This window comes from Nelumbo nucifera, chromosome 7 (genome assembly GCF_055504915.1).
Source record: "Nelumbo nucifera cultivar China Antique chromosome 7, China Antique-T2T, whole genome shotgun sequence".
Lineage (NCBI taxonomy): Eukaryota > Viridiplantae > Streptophyta > Magnoliopsida > Proteales > Nelumbonaceae > Nelumbo > Nelumbo nucifera.
The window spans coordinates 3,169,412-3,187,843 of record NC_142655.1 but is presented as its reverse complement, the minus strand read 5'-3'; the positions used below and the strand labels follow the sequence as shown (position 1 = coordinate 3,187,843).

The 18,432-nt window shown below is 34.1% G+C and overlaps 1 protein-coding gene, 1 long non-coding RNA gene and 1 other non-coding gene across 3 annotated transcripts; 2 read left to right on the top strand and 1 right to left on the bottom strand.

The window, feature by feature from the left end:
* Nucleotides 1–8,366: 8,366 nt before the first annotated feature.
* Nucleotides 8,367–8,837, top strand: LOC104597768 (VQ motif-containing protein 25-like). Its single transcript, XM_010259492.1, has one exon. The coding sequence runs from the start codon at nt 8,367–8,369 to the stop codon at nt 8,835–8,837; it is 471 nt and encodes a 156-aa protein (XP_010257794.1).
* Nucleotides 8,838–14,164: 5,327 nt separating this feature from the next.
* Nucleotides 14,165–14,237, bottom strand: TRNAA-UGC (transfer RNA alanine (anticodon UGC)). Its single transcript has one exon. It is a non-coding gene; the product is annotated as a tRNA-Ala (tRNA).
* Nucleotides 14,238–14,572: 335 nt separating this feature from the next.
* Nucleotides 14,573–16,567, top strand: LOC104597557 (uncharacterized). Its single transcript, XR_016078321.1, has 2 exons — nt 14,573–14,931; nt 16,185–16,567. It is a non-coding gene; the product is annotated as an uncharacterized LOC104597557 (long non-coding RNA).
* Nucleotides 16,568–18,432: the final 1,865 nt, after the last annotated feature.

Here is an 18,432-nt window from a genome sequence, read left to right as displayed (position 1 = left end):
AGGAAGGAGTATTCACGCACGCTTTCTTTGTTTGCAATGTATATCTGAATGGGATATAAATTTTGCACCCCGGTTTAGTTTTGTATCTATTTGTTTGTATTTATGATTTACTCTTATCTATCACGAAGTTTGCACTTTCACTTTTCATTTGCACTCACTGACAATGCTTTTGCATCACAAAAACTGATGAAATTTGCATTGCTTACCTCCTATCTCAACTCTTTCTTATATTAAGTTGGAATCACATCATCTTTCTTCCCAATTCCTCCTAAATAAAATAACCTGCCTCCTACGTCCATTCTCTTTCATATAAGGTGGGAATACGGGTAATCATGGGCCAGGTCAGGTTTTGGGTATATATATATATATGACTAAATTTCTTGTTATAATCTATAAAATATAATATGTAATATATAATATAATATAAAATAGACCACATGTATTGGGTCATGCTGGCTTGAAGTATTGGGCCCTGGACCAAGCCCAAAAATTCTGGGCTGAGCCGGTCTAGGATGGAAACGATCAACCCTTGGTGAGGACAACTTCAAGCCTGAAACAAATATAAATCAGAATTTACACTTCTATGCATTTACAGCCGTGCAAATGAAATTAGCACTGAAAACAAACTGTGCCCTAGGAGAAAATTGTAGTAACAAACAATGTTCTCAAAATCAAATTGGACATAGAACCATTTTAAGTTATTTTAAGGACTTATCTCCTTTTGCAGTTAAAAACTCAAGTGTTCATAGGGGCATTTCAACAGCAAAAAAGAGAAAAGTCCTTAAAATAAGAAATGCTAAATGCAGCCTTTGTCTATGGGCTTTAATTGAGAAGAGTGCATGATATTTTCCCCTTCTCGGAGCACAATAAAAGAAAAGGAAAATTTTCTTTTAGCCAAATGAATTCAGACTACCATTAACTCCAATGTTGGAAGGTTCTTCTCATACTTAACTAATTCTTCTGAGTCAAATCCTTAGCTTTTGCACTCAGCAGATTGCGAGACATCTAGACAAATGGCAACGCACTGCGCTATATGGGCTGGGATTGAACAGGCCTGGTCATCATAATCCTCAATTCCTCATCAATGAACAATAAATTATAGGCAATTATGAGTTGGCTCAGGACGGGCTTAGAAGACTGAGGCCAAGGCCGATCCCAGGATTAAGACTAACCACTGGATTTAAGCCTATTTACGTAGGTGTTTGAACGAAGCTTTAGAAGTCTCTGGTGTTCTGGGCTTAAATAAACATATAAAGGGGCCCTCAATGACTGGACTTTGAGAAAACACTGATCTAGTTACATGATATATATATATATATATATATATTAACCATCTTACACATTTTTCTTTCCTGTCTGAACTGTCCAAGATATCATTCAGCCGGTTGTTAGCTAGGATAATTCAGTCAGGCAATCTTGGAACTATCAAATAGAAGATCAACCTCTTGGCATCTAACATACACAAACCTTATAATGTCTGGGCGCCCTGAGGTCATCTCTTATTGTACAAAATATTAACTGTCTCCATCGCAAAGAGCTCCATTGGCTGTTACAAGAGCTGTCATGCTGTAGTCAGGGAACCATTTATGGTTGATAGTTTCTCTATGTCCTAGTCTTCAAGTAAAAATGGCATTGCCTCTTATATTAATATATATTTTTGATCAACCATTAGTAGAGCATTCATACCACAGGCTTTCTATCGCACGAGGGCTGACTAATTTCCAGTTGGACACCAAATAGTTTCATCCTCCAACAAATCAGTAATTAAAATAAATAAATTAGTCTGCTTACGATAAGGGAGTGTTCTTCACATGTGTTTTTGTAGAAAACAAAGCCATTCACATTGGTGACCCCCCCTCCCCCCCCTTAATTTAGTCTTTTCCCTTTAAAATTTATCAAAGTCCACCATAATTTTGTCAACCTGAGTGAATCAGTTGCTGACATGGTAGTTGCTTTTGTTTTAGTAAACAAGACCGACCATTCATCAAAATTCAGAATGGGGGAGGGTGAGGTTTGATTGGTTAACTCTTAAGAATGGCAGTGGATGGGTATGATACTGGAAGAACTTTGATCAAAACCCCTTCACTTTTCACAGATTGAATGGAAGTGCAAGAAGAACGCATAGGTGATTGATTTCTATTAATTGTACTTGGGGTTGGGTTGAGGGTTGAGTTTATCAGGGTGAGAATCTGGTATTATGGGTGAGGGGCAAGGCGGGCTATGTCCTTTCCTGTATTTCTTTTCTTTTCTTTCAATAATAGTTAATAAAATTTTAAGATAGCCGCCCCTCCTCGAATAATAAAATTTGGGGTTGAAAAATTATGGTAATATTTTTAATAATAAAACACTTCTTACTCCATATTTATCTACGAAAGGGGCATAAGATATAGGCATGCCAAACACCCTCTACACACATGTGATGGTGATAGTGATGGTGATGGTGATGGTGAAAGTTGAGTTTCTACAATTTTAAAAAGAGAGAGTGGTTACAACAGAGACGACTTTTAAGTGAAGGTCTTCTCTTTCTCATTTCCAGAAGTTGTTACCTGGTTTTGTTTTAACCAATGATGACTTACTACTTGCCAAACCAAGACAAACTTAGAGACGTTTATATTAAGGAAAAAACAAATATCTGCAATTAAAAAGAATATTTATTTGAGTGGGTTAATGTGGACATGTAATTTTAGCACCATTTGGTCATTTTAAAACACATTTACTTGCAAATTGCTTATTGTTAAGAATTAACTTTGTATGAGTTTCCCTATCATTCCCTTCCTTTCCCTACATTTTCCTTCAAACCAAACATAACCTAAGGGATGAATAGAGCAAGGTGCACACTAACCTTACCACGACGGAGAGCCTGCGGTTACACAGATTTGATCCATATGAAGACACAGTGAGCGGTAGGCTCAACTATTGGATCATTTGTTACCACAAAACTAATATTAGTTCATATATATATATATATATATATATATATATATATATATATATATATACATCATTAAATTATAAAAAAAAAATAGATGAACTTTATTATTTAAGCTGGTTCTGTTAAATGGTTTTTGTTCTTTGACATCCTCTTGGTTTATTTTAATTTATGAAATGTATTCATTTCTGTTTCTTTTTTTCTGGTGAGAAGGGATCTAAGTTCACAACCTTCAACTTGCAAGGATAAATACCAAAAAAATGAATTCTAAAATAAAGTTAAAAATTAATAAATTAATGATAATACCCTAATAAGAAGGAAGGAACATGCCCAAATAAATAAGCAATTGCGAGGGTATGGTTGTTTGCATGCACGAGAGTAGGATATCCGAAATAAAAATGGTCGGTCAACCAAAGTGATCAGTTCTTTGATTGCATTTTTTTTATTTTTTTTGGGTAATTGAGGGGAAAATATAAAAGCAATGGCTTAACCATTTCCTGCATTTCTTTTGAATGGTTTGATGAAACAGTAAGTAAATTAACCTACCAATTTTTTTATATATGAACTAGATTTTTTATCATTAAAAAACAAAGTATTTGCACTGTAGTTTTCTCACTTTTATGATGTGGCAAATTTAAAAGCAACAAGAAAAAGAAAAGAAATAGTTAGTAAGGTGGCATGGAAGTTTGAGTCTTATGTCATGGCCTTGCGTCATGCATATTGATGTGCATAATTAATTTTCTGACCCCTACCAACATGACACAAGTCAGTTAGGAAGGACACCGTGGTTTAATACTTGATAAATCTTTGCGACTTTGCCGTTGTGTTACAATAAATTTAGGGCGCGTTTAGGAGGCCTTCTGCGTTGGTTGAGCTGTATTGACTGAGGCGTTTCGAAGAAATTATTTGAGATAATGTCTGATTTTTTTATTAATATAAGGGTATAAGACTCGGTTTAATTCATAGGAATAGGGTTTGGAATGGGAATCATTCTGATTTCAATTGTTTAGTTGGATGGAATCTAAATTCCATTTTCCTTTATGCTCGAATGGCATTTCCCTATTTGACGGAATAGGCATTTCTTCTCTTTTCCTTGAGAATTAGATAGAACCGAAATTGAATCTGACCTAATAGGGTTTGTAATTTGACACTCAAAACCAATCCAACTGGTTCTCAGGACAATCAGGTCTGAGTCAATTCGGGACTCCGTTGAATCAGTTCTGAACGGATATAATCGGAACAATATATTAAGAACTGGAGTTAATTGACCAATCAATTTCAGTTCTTGGAACCATATCAACCCAATTTATTTGGGTCCATTGGGTCAGAGCCAACCCGTTAACATCCCTATTGAGAATGAAATCCCATTCCAATATTCCAATTCATGTTAGAACCAAATAAACAATAGAAATAGAGTCATTGCAATTCCGATTCTAAGAAACTAAGTCTAATTCCAACTGCAAACCAAATGGATCCTAAGTTTGTTTTTGATTTTTTCAGTTTCTTAGCAATCGCTAAAACATTAAAAAAAGCTGCTGCATGAAGGTCCTCACAAACGGATACTTAATCAAGCTATATGGTTCTGGATTTAATCTATCAAAGTGATTCTAAATTCATTAGACCTAGCTACCTCTTCTCTATCTCTCTCCCCTCCCTTTTCAAGTGGTTAGTGTGGTTGGTTCCATCGAGAACTGGGCTTTATTAAGAAATAGATAGAAGATGTCCAAGTTGGTTGACATCTCAAAGTCAAGAATTGTCAGCCTTGAATCGAGACCATCACCACTCACTGTATTTTCATGCTTTAGTGGCCCTAACTCTTGCTTTATTTTCATAGTAGTGAGGATCCATGTGATGCATGGGTTTTGTTAAGTGAAAGATTAACAATAAAAATAATAAGAGTATATAATTGTTTTATATTTTAACCTTTTTAATAATTAATCCAGTAGAATTCAACTTGAGTTGGACGGTTTTCTAGTATTTTCGATTGGCTTTGGTTCAACAATTTTCCAACCCAACCAAGTTAGGTCAGTTTTGGTTTGGTCTTTTGTAAACCGACCAAAATTGGCCATTTCTAGTATATGTATATGTATATATATATTACTATATTTTATAATACAAGAAAGTGGGAAAATTCCCATATTTCTTAATCTAAAATATTTTATATCATAAATTAAAATTTTTAATTTATTTTTTAATAATACCACTGTAATTTATTAAATTTTAATTTTAATTTTAATTTTAAATCTTTTGAACAAACAAACTAAACCAAAAATAGACCCAAACCAATACAACCAGTTGGCTTTTCACTAATGGTCAATCAATTTCGGGTGACAAACTCCCAACTTGAGCAGGTTGATTTGGTTAGTGAGCAACCGAAATGAGCCAATCCTTAAACACTTGAAGACTCTTAATTTTAGCTAAATTAATAGTCTAATCTCTAATAAATAACAATAGTTTAATTTCCAATAATTATTGAAAATTTATACAAAAATACACAAATATTGAAAATACATTTATAATGAAAATACAATAGATATATAATAAAAATATAATAATTACAAAATACAATAAATACTAAAAATATATTAAATTAATCAATAAATAGTGTTATCTCAAATAATAGTTTAATCTCTAATAAATATTAATCAATAAATTATAAGAAATAACTATAATAAATTAAATTTCATAATTTAAATAATAATTATTTAATATCCAACATCCAATAATTATTAATAATTTTATTTTAAATAACAAAACAAAAACAGATTTATAAATAATTATTGGAAACATATTTATCAAAAAATAAAATAAATAATTCCAGAAAATACAATAAATTTTAATTTTAGTATATGTATAATGAATATACACTATATATAAATATTATGAAATTAGATATTGACAATATTATTTAGTTATTTAAATAATATTATTATTTAAAATTTTAAAATATCAATTATTTATTGAATTTAATAATTCGTAAAATTATATTTAGTACTTATTACATAATTTGTTATTAATTTTGTAAAATATTAAATTATTATTAAATCTATTATAATTATTCTTCTACTTTTAAGATTTTTTAAATTTATTACATAATTTCATTATTTTAACTATTTAAAATTTAGTCGTGCTAAATATTTTGTTATTTAAATATTTAAATAATATGTAAAATATTTAAACTTTTTCATTATTTGAATTTTATTTATTTTAATGTGATTATGTAATATTAAATATTTTGTTATATAATTATTTAGCTATTTTTAATGTTTTTATTTAAGATATTTAGTTATTCAAATATTTAAATTATGTTTTATTTTTAATGTTAAGTTTGTATTATTTGAATAACATTTAAGTTGAATAATTCATAAAAGTATAATTTATATTGTTACTATGTAATTTCATGATGAATTTTGTAAAAACATAGAATTATTAATTATTAAATCTATTGTAATTAATTTTTGTGTTTTGAATAAATATTTTAAAGTTAATATATAATTTTGTTATAATATTTAAATAATTATAATTTTTTTTAACTGAATCTTTCTTTAGGTAGATGTATATAAAAAGTGGGGGAGATGATAAATAAGAATTAGAGATAGTTTAGGAGTGAATCTCTCTACTAAATAAGAGATAAATAAGAATTAGAGACAATTTAGGAGAAAGTGAGAAAAAGTTGTGCCACTTGACAAAAGATTAGAAAAACAAACCCTCAAATATATATATATATAGGACAGTTCTGTGTACGAGTGAATATTAAAAATTGTTCTGAGTTAATGTACCTTATCTCGTCCCCATCTTCACTCTGCCCGTCTGCCGGCACCACCTTGCCCGATACTGTATCGGGGAGCAAAGCAATTAAGCAAGCGAGTGGGAGGGTACTCTGTACCCGTACCCGTACGACGGAATCATCTTTGCTTTTTTTTTTTTCTTCTTATTTTAGGGTATGGCTATTGCTTAAAACCTTTCCTAAAATATTTTCATACCTCTTATTTGAAGAGTTCTACTTGCAAAATTATGTTTCAAAGTTGAAGGAAAATAATTGCAATTATCAAATTTAGAAGAGATTTAAGCAGCAGCCAAAACTTTTAAGGGACATTTTAGAAATTTACCTTTTTTTTATTTTTATTTTTTGATATTTTGATGATATGTAAGAATTCCCCATGGGAGCCTTTTGAATAGCACAGCACCAGAATGTGTCATAATGTCTCAACACAACTTCTAGTGTAAATGCAGGTTCGAGTCTGAGAGATGAGACTCTGGAAGCAACCATTCTCCATGTTAAAATTTTAGCCTCGCTTTCGGCTTTCGGCTTTCGGCCCACCTCCTCCCCAAATCCCCATTCCCCAGTCTGCGAGAGATAGCAGCGAGAGCTAGAATTGGGTAATAACCTTTTAGGTTAATGTATATGAGAGAGAAGAAAGAACAAAATTGACTCAGTTTTAGCTCTGAGAACGCGGAAATATGTCAAAGACTTGAGGTAGTTTTGTGTTTCAAGAATCAATTAATTAGTCGTTTTTGTTTTACTTTTAGAAACCAAAACCATTCATATCCGCTAACACAGCCTCAATTCTTTTTTATATATCATTATTATTCCTGAATTTCCAACGACGCGTAGTAAGTATAGAGTCGGTGAAGAAAAGAGAAATATGGTGACGCATGTGACCCTTATACTCTCAAAGAATTACCAAATCGTGAAGGGGTAGGGGAAAAGAAAGATTGAAGGATTCAAATCTGTCAACCAAGAAAAGGAAAATTTGGATCAGGGTAATATTTGGCCTCATTCTTTTTGGCTTTTACTTAGATACATAAGCGAATCTATTCACACAAAAGTTATCAAGTAATTTTGGTACCAGTGCTCTTTTACGTATTCACTTACCCGGATAAAAAGAAAGATGGGAAAAGATTGGCGTTTTCAACAGAAGGTTAAATAATTTATCCATCTTCCAAGATGGTACTCGGCGGAAAAATTTTTTTACAGTGGAATCCATTATATATATATATATATAACAACGTTAAAATTGGTTAATTAATTATCTAACTGACCAATTTACCACCACAAGATATCCGCAAATGAATTCAAGAAACATTATATAACATAGGATTGTGAAATTAGAAGCTAGTGAAGGGCATGCTGGTCATTATGTCAAGTATGATCGGTCAATTCATCTCCCTCCCTCAATGTATTTATTTCTAAGCGGTATCTCTATAATTTATTGGCACTTTCTAGCTTGCATCAGACTAGAATTCATCTATTCATCCAATTAACCTATTCTATATTCCTAATTAAGCCTTCAATGTTCTATTACCTCTATATAAACCTACCAACCTCACCCATCCTGTTCCAACCAAATAACTCCCCTAGCCTCTTCCATCCCACCTCTCGCCCCAAACTCTTTCCTTTTCCCTTGTCTCTTCTGCCTCCAATTCCAATCCAAACATGGAAGAGATGATGAAACCACACGTATGTGAGCCCAACTCCGTTTCCTCGGCACTAGCTATGCACAGGGACTCGTACGTAGTATCCAAATTCAAACCGAAGATCCGCATAATCCACATATTTGCACCGGAGATCATACAGACCGACGCCGCTAACTTCCGGGAGCTTGTACAAAGACTCACCGGGAAACCCACCGACCGTAGAGGCAGGAAGAAGAAGTCGAGGTTCATTGCAGCAGGGCAAGAGTCCACCAAAGCGATCACCGAGTTGACGGACGGGTTCAACAATTCAGGCTACGGTTATGCTGAGGGGAGAATTATCAAGGAAGAAGAGATGTGGAGATGTGAGAACTCGACGACTGACTACTTGGGCGGATTCGATTTTGATAGTTTTATCAAAGGTTTTGATGATTCTGAAATGGATGGGTTTGGAGAAGCTCATCTCTCCTCATCTCTCTTGGAAATGATATAGCTTTGAAAGAATTATTGGGCTTTACGTAGGGGAGTGCTAATACGGTGGTGACCTTTTAGTGTTCTTCTTTCTAGTTCCTTTTTCATTAGATGATCGAGTGAATTATATTATCTCCTTATCCCTCTCTCGCTTCTTCCTGGAATAATTCTCTAGGCAGCTGTGTTTGATTTGAAAGAAAGGGAAGGGAAAGTAAAGAAAATTAAGACAATTAAGGAAGAGATTTCCCTTCATTATTTTCTTTAAAACATGAAATTCTGTAAATTCTTCAAAGCGGCTCACTAAATCAAAGCTTCAGCCCTCTTCAGCCTCCAGCACAGTGTTTTTAAACCCGGATTGAACCGGATAGTCGGACTGAAAACCGGGAATTGATCTGTTTCACCCTAAAATAATTTTTTACCAAAAACCGTTGATTAAATCGTTGAATCATCGATTCGGACAACAGTTTTTATCTTTTTATTCTACTCGGGAACCGAACCCAGAACGGTTCCATGTAAGGTCCGGTTTTAAAAACCTTTCTCCAGCGTCAATTTATTGGGTGAGTTTCAGCTTTGTGTAGCAGCTATAAAAGAGTCCTCCGCCCAATAACCAGCAGCCTTTGTCTGACCATTGCCGTTATGCCACCACACCAATAAAGGAAGGGTTGATGATTCCAAAATTGTGTTCCATACATGACAAGTCCTAATCACCCAAGTTTATAGGGAAAGGGATAGAAATTTATTTGCTTATATTGGAGAAAATTAATTTAAAAAAAAAGATAGACATAAAAGCAAGATAGCTATTAAAAAAATTGACTTGGGTACAAGAGGTCAATTCTATTTGGAATTTGCAAGTTTATTTAATCAAAAACTGCTTGCAGATCTGACCCACCTACTCAATTGAAGCCTACAATTCGTTAATGTAATAAGTGATGATGTTGGTATTGTAAAGGTCACTGCTTTCTAAATAATTCTGAGATTGATGTTTCGACGGGTCTGTGCCTTAAGGTGATCATTCAATGGAGCCCAGTGTTCAATTCATGCAAGTGGTCTACTGTCTAATTGATCTAGACTGTTAAATTCAATGTTATACAATTACAAAATTTGGCCTAAACGGAGATTAATTTAACTGGACCCAGATTCTAAACAAGTCGGACGGACGTTCTTAGTACTGCTTCCCAGATCTAACCATTAACATCACTGTTTTGAACTAGAGAGAGCTCTGGAGATGTCTGGTTTCACTGGACAGTAATTGGGTTTTGATGCATGCCTGTCCAGGTCTGGAACTGGAAGCATATCCATCCATCCATCAGTTTTATGGCCTCACTCCCAAATAGTGTTCCATTCGATCCCCACCAGCGATATCGAGCTGCTTTATCTTTTAAAACGTCTCCTTCAATCCATCGACTACGCCTTGAGCTGTTGGGCACACAAAAACTTATTAAAGCCACACCATCACCAAAGTTATAGCTAGTTGTAGTTTTGAATGTTAATGTGATTGACTTGTCTGCATATCTATCTGCAGCTGACTGATCAATGATTTAGAATTGGCATGGTAGGATGGGTCTATTGATGATGGTAGGGTCTATTGAGGATAGTGGGCTTCAGAATATTCATATAGCACACTTGCAAGTTCATTTCTTATTGAATACAAATTTAATGATGTAGTTGCAGATTTAGCAAAGTCAAAGGGACTCAACAAATTGAGAGAAAAAGAATAGAACTCGACCTTTTGAGTTCTGAATTCTGATAGGCCCTATGTATGACTAGAAATGAAAGTCAATATTGGAGAGAATTAGAGAAAGGCCTTAATTTAGCTTCGTCTGCACTTTACGGAGTAGGTTAGGGTTGACATGAAAATGTACAGCGCACATTTTGTTTTATATGTTGTATGTATTAAGAATAATATATTGTAAGTGATGATAATGATTGTAATAATATATTTATAATTTTTCTTTATATTTTATATTTATTATTATTAATCGGATGTAAATTGTAAAATCTAAATCTGATTATATAAATATTTCATTCAAATATGTAATAATTGGATTGGATTGTGAAGCTTCAAGTGTCATTGACAAGCCTACCTGCTTAGTAGGGATACAAACAGATTGGATTGGATTCAAATTAGGGTATATTCGAATCTGATCCAATTTTATTAATATTAGATTTGATCGCATTTCATAAACATGGTTTTGAATACAAATCCAATGAGGAAGTTACATATTTGGATAATTTTAAAAACAATAAAATATTAAAAGAAAATTAAAATATAACAATTTAAATAAAGAAAAACAAAAAATACAAGTATCTTTTCAGCTATTTCCATCATATATATACATTTTTTGTAAAAAAAATATAACAAATTTATAAAAATGTAATATAAATAATACATACATGCATACATACATACATACATACATACATACATACATACATACATACATACATACATACATACATACATACATACATACATACATACATACATATATAAATTATCCAATCCATTTGCACCCCTACTCCTTGGCTAGATTCTTCATTTTGTAATATTCTTTTTTTTTTGTACGATTTTTTTTTTGTTTATTTATAAAAATATGTAAGATTTAAATAGAGTGAATTGAATGTGGTGAAAAGTATTAGTTCAATTTACAATTTAAACCACATAATTAAATAGGGACTAAATTCAAAAATGAGTATTTTAGTAAAAAGAAAATTCTACGATTTTATTCATATTTTTAATATAGTGTAAATATAGAATTATAGATGTGCTCAATTTTTACTATAGTTTTTTTTTGTATTTTTGTGTATAAAACTAATTTTGATATTTTACACTTATTTTTTGTTTAATATGATAAATATATGTGTCCGAATGCTTTTTTTTTGCAAAATGTATGTATTTTTTTATTTTTTATTTTTATATTTTATTAATTTTTATTATTTATTTATGACGTTAAAATTTAATACACTTAATTATGAATGGAAACGGGAGGGGTTCGGGGCAAGGATCATATTCTCTGTCCCCTCCCCCAATTCTAAAATTAACCCCCATCCTCGATCTCCGCCAAGGATAAAATTTGTCCTCCATCCCCGATCCCTGATGAGGATGGGTTCCCCCTGGGTTCCCGAATCCCCAAAATTCTTTTAGATAATAGTATTTTTTGAAAAATAAATTTACTTAAAATAAATAAAAATTTTAAATTATAAATAATGTTTTAAATATATTTTGATATATATATATATATAAATATATAATCGGGGTCAAGTTGGGGCGGGGACCTCAATCCCCATCCCCGACTCTAACCCTAATCAGGGGTTTAATGAAAGAAACCACTCAACTAGGTTCAAAGTTGATATTCTTAGTAGAGGTAGAGGTGATAATGTGGTTCAAGAATTTCATGGAAGAAGCCACTCAACTGGGTCCGAAGCTGGAATGCAAAGACTTAATAGAAGGTAATGGCAGGAGGTATGTGACAAAAGGAGGAAGAATACTAGAGGAAGGTTTATGGTGCTCGTGGAGCTCTTCAGGAGTTCAAATTAGCCCCAGACAAACGTCCCACAACACATCTACACTGTATATTGGGAACATCTCTCGATGATAGCATCATCATTTCTGGTATTATCATCGGGAGATATTCCCAATACACGATAGGGATGTGCTATGGGACGTTGTGGGGGGCTGATTTGATCTCGCTCTTCAAAGAGGAAATGGTCTAGAAGGAAAACTTGTAGTTGGTTGGTTGGAAAGAGGTCTCATAAATAAAATGAAGGGGTTTTCACTGTTCAATCCACCCCTAGAATTCCTAGCTCCACCATACAAGTGAGGTAGGTGCCAGTTTGGAATTGATGCCAATTTACAGGCGGGTGTGTCCGTGTGTGTGTTATAAGTGGAGTTGTTTATAATTTTGAATTGTTGTAGGTCTGCAATTCAAATCAGAATTATGAGGTGGAGTGCAATCTAAAAATCCCTAAAATTGAATTAGAAAATTTTAACTTGAATATATTTTTGACAAAAATACTCATTAGTAAAAATATTAGATATTATTAAAATGAATTTGAAATGACTTTGATAAAGTCATTCAATTTATATATATATATATATATGGGAAAGGGGCGATCTCCTCTTTTGCCAAATGGCAGTAGATTTCCCTTTAATATTTATAAGATTCTTCATTGAAAATTCTCAAATTACAAGAAGCAAATATAAGGAATCTTATATATCTTATCTACCATCGGTTTTTGGGTCGACGATTCGATCATCTGGTTCAAACGTGTGGGCCATTCTGACAATAAAAATTACGGAACCATTCTAGCCACCGATTTTTCGGTCGACGGTCCGATCATTTGATTCGAACGAATGGCCCGTTCTGACAACAAAAATGTTAAAAATAAAAAACGGCCAAAAACCATTAGATGGGTTAATGGGTCAACAGTTTGACCACTAAGGTCAATGGGTCATTGACCGATACAGTTTTGGCCAGGGACCAGGATTGGGGTAAAACGGAACCGGTTGCTTGAACAGATCTCAATTACAAAAATAAAAAAACAGCAGTTCGACCGTCTGGTTCGAACAGACGACCCATTTTGACAACAAAAATTACAAGCAAAAAATTGAGCGTGTGAGGTCCATTAAGCATTGAACGAACGACCCAATCGTTTGATTCGAACGAACGGCCCGTTCTGATAAACAAAAATTTTAAAAATAAAAAACGGCCAAAAACCATTGAACGGGTTAATGGGTCGACAGTTTGACCACTCAGGTCAATGGGTCATTGACCAATACAGTTTTGGCCAGGTACCAGGATTGGGGTAAAACGGAACCGGTTGCTTGGACAGATCTCAATTACAAATATAAAAAAACAGCGGTTCGATTGTCTGGTTCGAACAGACGGCCCATTTTGACAACAAAAATTACAGGCAAAAAATTGAGCGTGTGAGGTCCATTAAGTAGTATCATACGTGTTATTTCCAATTTGGTGGATTTACCGCATTTTTTTTTTTTGTGTTTAAGGTTACTTTGGATTTATCTTTCAAAGTTTTGGAATCCCTTGCAATGTCCACCATTCCCATTACTACGACTACAAGTTATTTCGTCTAATTATTGACATCTAGAAAAATTGACCCAGAAACGAAACTATTCTAACCACCGATTTCCAAGTCGATGATTCGACCCTCCGATTCAAACGGATGGCCCATCCTAACAACAAAAATTAAAAAAAATAAAAAATTGTCAAAAACCATTGAGATTCAACCACTCAATATGATCTTTGCCGAAGCATTAGGGGCTCCTTCGGCCTCCCCAACTTAATTTATTATTACGGTTTAGACTTTGGAGAATAAAGAAATAAAAATTGGAGGTGCGGGGTATCGAACCCCGTACCTCTCGCATGCAAAGCGAGCGCTCTACCGTTTGAGCTACATCCCCAATCGATAATATTCGGCGATAAATTCTATTATCTGAGTTTATTAAATCCGTCCATTGATCAACCCAGCGAGATGCAAATTTCCATTACGAGGCGTTACACCACACCAGAATGAGTGAATGACCTTAAGCAATGTAATTTCAGCCGTCAGGTCTAAACCAAAAGCTGGGCCAAATGAGTATATACTCACTGCCGTTGAATCATACAGCGTCGAAGATGGAAGATTTGTCAAACGTCAATGAACGAGTACACCACATTAACGGCGCTGATTTTGTAGAAAACGAGCGTTACATGGGTTGTATAGTTTCAGCCTTCCGCAGCAAACACACTATCAGTCTGACTCTGGACCCTCTGCACTTTCTTTTCTCAACTTTAATCCTACACTTGCTTTCACCGTGTGATAGGTGTCCATTAGTGCCACGTGGCGGATTGATCTCATGCATCGTCATTTTGATTTTGTTTTTTTTATTATTTTCTGAACCACATATCATATTATGTCTTCATTTTTGCTGTAAAATCTAAAATGAAACAGTCATACTGTCGCACACACTAGTTAGGAATCATGGCTACTCTCGCTTCCTCTCTTCCAACCACATTTGCTCGAGGGTTTCAACGGCTAAACACCAGATCTGAAATCCCCGCCATTACTGTTTCCAAAGTTAGCGCCAAAATTCCTCTTAACAGTTCAAGCTTCAGGTAGTTGTCTGCTTTTCTTTTTTCCTTGCGTGGTTTTTCTTCTTTTTTTGAGAAAAGGGTTTTACGGTAGATTATCTGCTTATGCGGAAAAAATGTATTCTGGTTTGATTTGGATAATCTGATTCTGGTTTATACGAATCACAGAGTGAGAGATAGGAAGATTGAGATTTCCTAGATATCAGGTATCTCTTTTTTTTTTTTTTTTTTTTTTTTTGGGAAATAAGATGGTGGGTGTCTCTTAAGTATGTTTCAGCTTGATCGTTGCACAATTAAACTTCAGGTTACTTTCTCTGAATTCCTCGATTGAATGCATATATTTACATTTAGCTATATAACCACTTATTTGTTGCACCTACGTTTACACTGGATTTCTACTTCAATTGTCGCCTCAGCTGCCAAAGGCTATGGCTTATGTTATGTGAGTTCGTCCATGACCAGAGGCGAGGCTACTAGACTAACATTCAGTTATGCAGAAAGATGTAGTTCGCTGCATTATACGTTTCGGATACTTCATTATATTATTATGAGGCAAATGACACTGGGGATGAGTATAACTTCATTAGATGATATTTTCTTTTCTTTTCCCTTTTTTGATTTAATCTGTCTCAAATTTCATTGTTCATTTAATGTTCTCTAGCTAAAGCTAGCAAGAGCTGTTTGTCTCTTCCCCTGTCGTCAATTGTATCACTCAAATCACAGGGGCTGTTGTAATTATTTAGCCCTATAAATTCTTTTTCACTTATTAGAGTGGCCTCTGGTTTTTTGGTGATTGTCTCAATTCTCATTGCTATTAGGTTTAGCTCGAGCTTTTGCTTCTACGTTAACCATATAACCAATTGAATTGGTTTATTGAAGTGGCTATAACTTTTTGGGGGTTTCTCTGGGTTTGGGTCACTGATGTTGAGAGATTTACAGTTTATCATATTAGAACCTATAAAGTAAAAGTAAGGGGGACCAAGTGATACTGATATATAAGGAAAACACCTTGCGAATACAAGAAAATGGGATGGATCAGATTATATACTGCTGCAAGCTTATCACTCAAGCATGTATAAATAATGTAGGCACCATTTCTTTCTAATTTCTTGCTTGAAATTATGGACATTAATATGTTAAGCCCCACATATCTATTGGTATATAAATATATGTGCATGGATTGATTTGTTTTGATGTGATAGCAACTAAATGCCTTTGACAACATTGATCTATGTATTGTTTTATCCCCAAGCTCACTGATAAACTCTTATTTTCAGATTTGTGAATGCTGTAAATGTACGACTTAGGCAAAGGCTGCCTTTAGTGCTTGCTTCGAGCACCAATCCTTCAGGCGGAGATTCCAGCAAGGAACAAACCAAGGGAACTGAAACTGCTGGAAGTGAAGGCCCTCCATTCCTTACTATACTGGCAGGTCTTGTAGTATTTTTGTTTATATGTTGGATTCTAGGATCAATTATTATGTGGCTCATTGGTCTAATTGTCAATGTCTCATCAAAATAGACATTTAAGTGACAATTTGTTTTCTACATATTCAACAACCAATGGCAAATTTGCAAGCTTTATTGACATTCTGTCTGGAACATCTTTGATAGCAAGAATCTCAAAATTTTCTAATAGTATAGTTATGGCCCTTGGATCAGTTTTTGTTCTGCCTCCTGCACTTTTAGACTTTAATTTATAACAGATCACTTCTTCTCACTTGTTCTGCATATAGCCTTCTCTTCATATTACCAAATAAGCTTAGAGCCAGGTTGGGAGGGCGTCTGCGTTGATTGAGCTACGTTGACTGAGTGGCCTTGGAGAAGCAACCAAGACTAGTTTCACTGGGAAGTTGATTTCTCAGCTCAATAACCTTTTTCTTTTTTTGACTTTTTGGGGTTTTCACCTAAAACAACTATCTGGCTTTCTGTGTGGAGCCTACCTTGCAATACCAGAATCCACTGCAGGAAAACATCCCAAACTAGCACTTAGTCTACTTTCCTTGATTATCTATTGGAGCCACTCTTTAGGTTCCTTCCAAGAAGGTCATCTCCCATCCTATCCTTAATTTCTAGTTTTTTCCTTTCACCCATCTCAATAAATATCATTGCCTAGGGTTCAAATGCCCAAGTTGCACAGTCTGAGGAAGCAAGCAAATATCAGGTATCAAATTCTGAACTAGTTAAAACAACCTAGAGGTAAATTTGTTTCCTGATACAACTAAGGCCTCATTCGTTTTGGGGGAAGTTATTTATCCGGGTAAGTATTTCCCAGGAGACATTTACTTGGGTAAGTGCATTTACCCATGTTTTTTTATTTTTCAGGTAAATAAGAGAACAATCGTTTTAGCCATAAAAAGCTATTATTAAAAGAGACAATTTTGTCTCATGCAACTGTTGGCAACTTTTCCCCCCAGGTGGGAAATTTAGTTATCCACCATGGAGATGGATACCCAGGGAAAATAGATTTTCAATGGACTCTACATAAATCTGTAAAAAGAACATGGATATCTTGGTCAATAAAAATTAAAATCTTACTGACCAACTTTCCCTCTCTCAAAATCCAAAAGACAAACAGGCCCTAAAAGATGCAAAAAATAACCTTAGGTTGACAGTTCTCTACTTACATATCCATACAAATGGATCATGTGTTCTAGGATCCACGTTGGTTAACCTGACTGACTTGAACCCGGCTGATATTTGTTCCTTTTCTTTTTCTTCTTCAATTGCTGATTTGGCTAATACTAGTTTAAAATCTAATTCAATTTTTCATGGAGAATAACAGAGAACAAGAACAATCTCAAGTTATTCTTTCTTCCATATATACATGCAAGCCAGGGCACTATTGATTTTGGACAAGTGACGTGGAGTTACATGTGACCTTGTTTATTGAAATGGAATGAAGGGTTTTGTTCAATGACCTCAACCTTCGACTCAAAAAGAGTTTTCAGCATTTAAGCAGATATTGTTCAATGACCTCAGCCGATTTTTCAAAAACCAACTTACATGACATAAATGATACCAAACAATAATTTTTGATGATTTTTCAAAAATCACTGGTTCAGAAATCACTGATTTCTAGATAATCGGCAAAGAGAAATCATCATCAATGCCAAACATCACATCAGTCTTTAACTAATAATGTGGGAGCTACCTTCAACCAGGTTAGGATATCAGTAAATGGATTATATGGGTAAGTAGGGGTGGCCACGAGCCAAGCTCTTCATGAGCTATTCGAGTTTTGCTCGTGAAAAGCTCATGTCAACTTGGTTTCAATCAACATTTTAAAAAATAATATGGAAACAGAACCGTTCTAGTCATTGATTTTTAGGTTGACGGTTCGACTGTCCGATTCGAATGGATGGTTCGTTATGACAACAAAATTAAAAATAATTAAAAAAAGTAAAAAATGGTCAAAACCATTGAACGGGTTGATGGTTCAACCACTCGGGTCAATGGTTTGTTGACTTTTCAATGGTTTTTTATTAGATTTCAAGTTTGGGGTAAAACGAAACCGCTTGCTTGG